At 43.0% G+C, this 8,838-nt stretch overlaps 1 protein-coding gene across 1 annotated transcript in view; it reads right to left on the bottom strand.

Moving 5' to 3' along the window:
* Positions 1-447: 447 nt before the first annotated feature.
* The window catches only part of LOC124138544, a 33,045-nt gene continuing 24,654 nt past the window's right edge, over positions 448-8,838 (bottom strand). Inside the window, exons 8-12 of the mRNA XM_046505252.2 lie at positions 7,753-7,969; positions 7,401-7,534; positions 4,243-4,401; positions 3,788-3,960; positions 448-2,629 (exon numbers count right to left, since the gene is read on the bottom strand). Coding sequence (XP_046361208.1) covers positions 2,453-2,629; positions 3,788-3,960; positions 4,243-4,401; positions 7,401-7,534; positions 7,753-7,969 — 860 coding nt within the window. The 3' untranslated portion in view covers positions 448-2,452. The remainder of the gene's footprint in view (positions 2,630-3,787; positions 3,961-4,242; positions 4,402-7,400; positions 7,535-7,752; positions 7,970-8,838) is intronic.

The following is an 8,838-nucleotide window of genomic DNA, read 5'->3' as shown; positions in this document are numbered from 1 at the left end:
CGTAAAAGGCGACAAACGGGATCGGGTGGTCAGGCTCGCTGACTTGGCTGATGCATGTCATCGATCTCAATTGCGTGGATCGATGCTCATGATGTCTATCACTGGATTGTCTGGTCCAGATTCGAGTATTTACAGACCGCCGTCATATAGCTGGTATATTGCTGAGCGCGGCGTTAAACAACAAACAAACAAACTGGATTGTCTGGTCCATACTCGATTATTTACAGACCGCCGTCATATAGCTGGAATATTGCTTAGTGTGGCGTTAAACAACAAACAAACAATCAATCACTGGTGTTACTACCGTGCGATATCACCAGTTTGCTCAGGTGCGCTACCATTTCATCACAGGTTCCTCCTCTGTAACTCCCCTTCACCGGTCATTCCTCCATTACTAGAAACGCCTTAAGAATATATACAACGTATTTCAATACCACAACACTTGTAGAGCACGACTGTTTTAGAAAATCATGTAACAATTTTATTCACCAATGATAACTTTTTACAACATAAAGAGAAGTACATATATGTATAATATATATTTCAACATCAATATAAAATAGTATAAAACAAATATTACATAAAACAAATGTTACATAAAGATGATTTGTGCATTTTCTCCCTCCTGTATACATATCAATTCATATTGAACAGGACAAAAACAAACAAGTCATTTCCTAAAATTCAAAACAAAATTTAACCTAGATAACAAAATTGTTTTAATTATATTCGAGCTTTGTTCGTAATGCAAATTCAACTAATATCCAGCTTCACTTGTCAAGCTCCACAACCGAGCTTCTGACTACGCAAATGCACAAACTGGGTTCTGTCTACAGCACCTTGGGAAATGATACTCTCAAGCGTTTGCGTTTTCAAATAAACAAACCAGTTATATACTGGCGGCCTACTAGGGCGTGTTCCTAATGGATTTGGCAAGGTATATGATACTGACGCTATGCACGACCGACATTCTTGATTGTGTTGTGTCTACTCGTTCCGTCATCATTGACGTCATAATTGAAAGGCATCTCTCACACGTACAAGCAATTACCCATCCCGTCTGTACATGGACCGCAAAAGAATAAAACTGCCAACAGGATGTCTCAATTGTCGAAACCAATTTTCAGCATCGTTCATCTCTATTCGTTGAAACTGGACTTTTATAGTCAGTTAACGCTCTTGCCTCGGGAAGATGAAGAACACCCGATTGTTCATATGACTATAGTTATTCTGTCTGACATGACAGATTAAATATAGTCATACGAAAACATTGGGTTTTCTTTTAACTTCTTTTGAGAAGTATATCTGGCATGCTTAAACAATTTTAACACATGTAATGTACATAATACCTGCTAATCCTATACCCTCAACCGACAATACCCATACACCAATTGCTAACCTCATTTGTACTTTTATCGCAAGTCGCGGATTATAGAATAGCGTCAGCCTACTTAATCGGGCTATATAATTAAGTAAGTTTGTTATAACACCGCCGTGAACAGTACTTCAATTGATGCAGGTCTCTGTCGTTTATTGTTTTATATGAAGCTGACAAACCAAGACCACATCAGGTCGAATCTAGGATTCGATCCCACGATTAGCGGATCATGGCGCACCTAAGGGACATAACTCTGGTGCACAATTTGCGGCGCCTTACACCCTTCAGTATAACTTAAGGAAAGCTTCAGCAATACGTGAAAAATGACTGCAAAAAGTATAACCGCTCACAACTTTCTTCAAGCGCTACTGAATCTGTTCCTACACTTGAACATCCCTCAGGACAGAAATGTACGTTGCCTTTAGTTTATATTCTTGGTTACGTTAAGACTGGGCAGTCAGATACCTCGACACAACGGGGATGAAGTAATTATCAAACATAACTTGATAATACCAGTTTTCTTTGACTCAATCTACCAGCTACGCCAAGGGTAGATTTGAAATATATCTGAACACACCGTTCTCACATCACACCCATGACCCCTCCCCCTTCCCCACGCCAGCCTCCCCATCCCAACAGGGCTTCTTTCTGGTATGGCGCGTTGTCCGGGAACGTTAAGTCCCTCCCCGCTCTTCATTAGAGTAACGACTACAACGGCAATAATGCGCGGCCGTGGCGAGCTGCTTGTACTTAAAGCATAATGTGACAAGTATGATGATGAAAATTCCAATGGGCATCGGTGGGCTGAACGCCAGGCTACGAATTACTGATGTTTTACCAAGGTCAGCCCACGCGTCATGTATATAGTATATATATCTACAGTTGCTGCGATATAGTCCAGGACATGATTCAAGATGAGTTCATGATTCAACTTCAGATCATCGGAGTTTATGAGGTAATTCCTTTCATCCAGCGTCTCAACCGAGGTCGTTGGTCTACCATTCTGTAGTGGTAGCATCTTTTGAGATATGGCTATAGCGTTCACGAGGTCCCTGCTGAGTGATGACGTCGTCCTCAGTTGTTGGTGTAGTTGTAGTTGGAGATGATGTCATCGATCCAGTCTCTGTAGTGGGCCACCTTGGTGTAGACGCCGGGGTACTGAAGGTCACCGCAGATGTAGCCGAGGGACACTATCCCCACCTGGTACCACTGGTCATCTTTTTCGCATATGAAAGGTCCCCCCGAATCTCCCTAAACGAAGAACATAACACGTCAGCACAGGTGCTATAACTGGGATTTACTTAAACCTTCCCAAACGCTGATACTCGGCCCGAACCCATTCAGCAATTTCCCCATTCACCTTAATATAGATATATTATGTCATTGTTATGGCTTTAAATAGGCTATATATATTTCTCTGATAACAGTACCATTTAAGATGAAGAGGCTTCAGTGTTATAATTTTTATACGATATTAACTCTATGTCAAAATTTATGAATTTAAGGAAATGAGAACTTACAAAAATTCCCAATTTCGAACAGAATAACATTTGTTCCCCAGTTTATCTACCAAGGTCATTTTGTAGCAATACTGTTTGTTTGTTTTTGTTGTAAAAAAATCCAGCTTTATGATGGCAACCTGTAAATAATCGAGTCTTGATATCAGTTATTGATATTGTGAGAAATCGATCCTGGCCACGCGTTCCATGAGGTCACCTCATTCAACATTGGCTAGTGACAAATTCCCGGGGACAACACAACTTATACTGTGCATCTTATCCAGAGCCCCTTGAGAGGGCTTAATTATGTGTTTTTTTTAAGAGGGGGCCCGTGAAATTCTGGGTTAGAAATGGTCTTCAACAACCCACGCTTGTCATAAGAGGCGACAAACGAGATCGGGTGGTCTGGCTCGCTGACATTGTTGATGCATGTCATCGTATCCCAATTGCGTAGATCAATGCTCATGATATCAATCACTGGATTGTCTGGTCCAGACTCGATTATTTACAGACCACTGTCATATAGCTGGAATATTGCTCAGCGCAGCGTTTAACAAAAAACAAAAAACAATTTTGAAGAGGTGGTGTTAGATGTTGATCGAAAACCTGTGACATATATGTGACAGATATTACATATCCATTTAGCTATATCATCATTGAGTGAGTGAGTATTGTCATACGCCGCTTTTAGCAATATTCCAGCAATACTATATCATGCGGGAGACACCAGCAATCGGCTTCACACATTGCACCCATGTGGGGAATCGTACAGGGGTCTTCGGCGTGACGAGCGAACGCTTTAACAATTAGACTATCCGACCGCCCCCACTATACCATTGTCTGAATATAAACGTTATATGTGTGTGTGCGCCTAATGTTTAGTGAAATACTTTCAGGAGCATCCACTCACATAGCAAGCATCTTGTCCTCCTGTCTCGGTTGCCGCACAAAACACGGAGTCGTCCACTCTCACCATCGTCCGCGCCATGTGATCCTCCGGAAGTGCGTTATACTTGTCCCGGCATGCATCAGCCTCCATGATCGGCAGGAAGGTCATGAATGGCAGTTTTGTTCCCGGCGTGTCTGAAATTTCAAATACAGTAAGCATTTTATTAGAGATTCTGCTGTATAGATGATGCGAAAACATCCCCTAAATATCGTAAAATATTTTTCACACTGGTTCACCGTTTTACTCTGGATCGGTTTCCTTTTTTTGGCGAAATTCTACCATAAATTGTCTTTGCAATTATGGATAATTTAACTTTGCTTGCACTGTCGTAAGCGGGAGCCAACCCCCCTTTAAATCCTCACAGTATACACCATTACACTGCGATGTGCCTCAGGTAAGCAACACCCCCTCCTCACCTGTGGTGTCTTGTCCCCACCCTGAGACGATGCACCTTGACCCCGGGGGGAAATCCCCCACCCTGTCGAGACACACCATGTTGACGTAGTCCGACAACACTGCCGGCTGCTTCAGTTTCAACAACGCTATGTCGAACAAGATAGGGCCGTCGTTGGAGACTGTAACACCACAAACAGGATAGGTTATGGTATTGTTATGTTGTCGATATTTTCTATTTACCAATAATCTGTTAGCGCTCTAATATACTAATGTAAACGGGGCTAGGGTAGCCTAGTGGTTACAGCTCAGGTTCGTCACACTGATGACCGGGTTCGATGCACCAGTGACGTTCTTGTTTGTTTCTTTGTTTAACGCCGCACTCAGAAATATTCCAGCTGTATGACGGTGATCTGTAAATAATAGAGCCTGGAGCAGACAATCCTGTGATTGACATCATGAGCGTCGATCCACACAATTGGGATACGATGACATGCATCAGCCAGGTCAGCGAGCCTGACCACCCGATCCCGTAAGTTTTTGATTGTTTGTTTGTTGTATAACGCCGCACTCAGCAATATTCCAGCTATATGACGGCCAGTGCCGTAGCCAGCCTTGATTTTTTTTTTATATAGAAAACAGTTTTATTTGAATCATGAAAATACAAGTTGGGGACAAGTGATACTTGTACAAATATTTGCCCCCCTCCCCGTCAAAAAAGTTAACTACGGCCTTGACGGCGGTCTGTAAGCCTGACCACCCGATCCCGTTAGTCGCCTCTTACGACAAACATGGGTTGCTGAAGACCAGCATGAGTCATAGTAGCTAAAGACCAATTCCAAGAGGCCCCAGATTGTGACAAACGTAACAAATATTACACATGTTAAAGATTTATTAGTAATACTTATATTCTTGACCAGTTCAAACTTATGATTACAAAATACAAAGTTTTTTAAAAGGAATTGATGAAAGAATCCCTGTTGCATGTTTGTACTACTTGGCCTCAACCAGCACGACGTATTCCATTGTAGGGGAGACAGCTTATAGAAACACAGAACGTTGAACTTAATAATCAATTGCATAACTTATTTAACAGTGTTTAAGGTATTTTGAAGCTGTAACCAGTAACTACCCAGCAACAGTAATACATAATATCCAGAATGAAGCACATGTAACACATATGATGTCTCCTTAGGGATGTGACTTTGTTTGAAATGTGTCTCTGTTCACCCAGCAGTGAATGACTACCCCGTAGGATGATATTGCAATGTGGTTGTTAACCTTCTGGGCAGGCAGTTTTGGTTGTATACTCCCCAGGGAGCTGAGAATTATTGTTGACGGAGCTAATAATGTCTAAGCGCTTAGAGCATGCTGATGCATGGAGTACAGCGCCACATAAAAGGATGATGATGATGATGATGATGATGATTATTATTATTATTTACCCGAACCTCACCATGGCTGAATTCAATACTTCCGTCACTTTTCACTTTCCATGACTGCCAAAATAGGCATTAATTACTAATTGCATGAACCCTGAAGACAACCTCGATCTGTAATTATGATCCCCATTAACGTGAAGATTTACTGGTGGACATGAGGCTACTGCCACAGCCTTATTGCAACGGAAGTAGGGCCGTTTTCAGCTCAAGTCGAGTCAGCATTGTACGACAGGGAGAGAGACTACTAATTTGTGTGACCGATGAGTGTGTGACCCTGACTCAGTAGCTAGTGTGTGTTGTACTCAATTGTGCGGTCTGAAACACATGTTTGGTAAGCTGTTGTTCTGACACCGAACGTAGACAATTCTAACGGGTTATCGGCAGACATTGTTATATGCATCGATATGAGTGTATCCATAGATCGATGTTTTCATAGCAAGGTTTGTGTGAAAAGAAATGTTAATTTTGATTCGGATCGAATTAGAAACCATATTTCAATATTATTTTGACGATTCATAATCAAACAATTTTCCCTGTGTATGGATAACCCTGTTCACTTCGATTCTGTGTATTTGTACCTCAGGAATTACTTATAATGATCATGACTGATTGTATGACACTGTTTGAGGCCCATTTCGGATGCCCCGCCGTGAAATGACTGGACTTATATGAAGAGCGGGTAAACCCCCACCTATGAAAAAAGGATAAGTAGTTTGTTTGCTGTTTAACGCCTCACTCAGCAATATTCCAGCTGTATGACGGCGGTCTGTAAATAATCGAGTATGGACCAGACAATCCAGTTATTGACATCATGAGCATCGATCTACCAACTAGGATACGATGACATGCATCAAGTTACCGAGCATGATTCAAAACAGTAGGGGATCTTTATGAGTTAAAAAGTAAGTAAGGGCGCCCTAAGCTAGGATTCCAAAGGTACTGATTTTTATGCGACGTGCTGACAATGGCAAAAACCGAAACAAGGTTAATTCATTATACGATTCCATACGTCCGGATGCGGCTGCGTATTCTCATGCAGATGCGGTTGTGGACAGACGAATCTCTCCCCGGGGCGTCCAAAGTCGTATCTGCACACGAGCCGCATTTGGAAATCCTGAAAGTGACGTCATTACAGAAATAGATCTCACTTAAAAAACGGTCAGCCCAAAGAATGTCATTCTCTCCATCTAACTGTAACTCTTTCACAAGGTAATTGCAGGCACCGCGTTGTGTCCATTCGTGTAGTATGCCTTGGTCCCACCGGCGGTTCTTTCTCATCTTCTTTTTCGACTGTAATAATTTACATGCCATGGGGATAACACTAAACGTGTCTTGATCATCTGAAAGAGAACGCGGCAACCCGGACCAGTTTCAAACCATGTTCTTGTCAAAAGAACTCGCGGGGGAAAATAAAAACGCATTGTTCTCGTTATATATTGGTTCGCACAAAACGCATTCCGCATCCGCATGTCGTATTTCGCGTAAGCTTGCCGTATAAGTATCCGTGTCTATGGAATCCTAGCTTTATTCTGTTCATCTAATGTTATGATTTTATGTTAACAGGTTTTTATACCGATACACTTATGTCCTTAAGTTTGGGATCCAGATATTGTAGTGCCTCATTTGATGGTCTCCTCCAGCGTAGGGCAGTGAGTGAGTGAGTGAGAGGGTGGGTGAGTGAGTGAGTGGGTGAGTGCATGGGTGGGTGGGTTGGTGAGTGAGTGAGTGAGCGGACTTACTTGTAAAGTTGGGATGCGTCGTGATACTTTCCACCTCCATCAGCTGTTCTGTGCCGTCGGCAGAGCTCTGGTCATGTTCCCCGAGAGCCACACGCCAGTTGTCGGGGTCGTCCAGACCATCGAACACATCGGGGCTGGAGTGAGGGAGATATCTTACTGGATTTGATACATTAAGGAGAAGCTTATCTATAGCAAATAAAATACATAGAAAATAGAGGATTTGATAGTTTGCACCCCTCCCTTTTAAAAATGCTGGATCAGCCCTTGGTCAGGAGCAAAATCAAATGGTCGGTTCCTAAATGATCCGCGGAATGTGACGGTGACGAATGTTTTTATGTCCTTTGCTACTCACTCAAAACAGTGAGCGGCAGACAGGATCCACTCCCTGCCAATGAGACTGGCGCCACACAGATGTCTAAGTCCAGAAGAGTTGGTGAAGTTGTGCCACTTGAGGAAGTGCATGGACACCAACCAAGGCCAGTCGCCAGGGGTCACGGGGTCACCGCCGACCACGCGCTTCCGGCGGATGCCCGACGTCTTCCTTGTTCGTCCACACTCTGCGAATGTTCCTGCAATTTACGGAAAAATGGTATACGTTCAGCAAGAAGGTTATTGTTGGGACTCGAACCTCCGACCAGTTGATACTGACTTGCATAAGGGACACAACTCTGTACAGCGCATGGCGGCGCCTTTGTCACTGGGCTAGTGAGTGTGAGTGAGTATGGTTTTACGCCGCTTTTAGCAATATTCCAGCAATATCACGGCGGGGGACACCAGAAATGGGCTTCACACATTGTACCCATGTCGGGAATCGAACCCGGGTCTTCGGCGTGACGAGCGAACGCTTTAACCACTAGGCTACCCGACCGCCCCCTACTGGGCTAGTCGTGCACTCATTAAGAAGTTGAAGCATCGAGACATGAGTGTTAGTGTACACATCTAGTGAGCCATCTGTCTGAAGTGTACACCACACCGCAAATCCATCTTTTCTATGCATGTCGCATAGAAATACAAACTTTCGTTATGTTTGTTTTCATATGTGTAACGCAGTCGCTTTCATGAATAACCAATATTCAAAATCCCTCCACCTAATTTAATATAATAATATTTAACAACTCATATATGTTCCATCAAACGCAGACAAACAGAGTATGACTCATAATTCTTGTGTAAACACAGTAAGGTAAACACGGTAAAGTAAACACGGTGTGTTCGTTGCGTATGTTGTGAGGAAACATGACGTTTCGTGGGGTGTGCGTGGAAGCTAGTGATTCACCATCTGGCTAATTGTCTCGTCTTCCGTCTGGTGACGCCCAGACACAACAATCACCGCTCTCTGTGGTCGGTCATAGGGAACGTAATTAAGCGAGAGCCATGCTGAAACTTCATCACATTCAAAACAAAATCGTCGGTTCATTTGGTGAGCTCTCCAGCGATC

This window comes from Haliotis rufescens, unplaced genomic scaffold (assembly GCF_023055435.1).
Source record: "Haliotis rufescens isolate VD_foot unplaced genomic scaffold, xgHalRufe1.0.p SCAF_40, whole genome shotgun sequence".
NCBI classification, from domain to species: domain Eukaryota; kingdom Metazoa; phylum Mollusca; class Gastropoda; order Lepetellida; family Haliotidae; genus Haliotis; species Haliotis rufescens.
The sequence above is the reverse complement of the archived record's forward strand: the minus strand, read 5'-3'. Positions and strand labels throughout refer to the sequence as shown.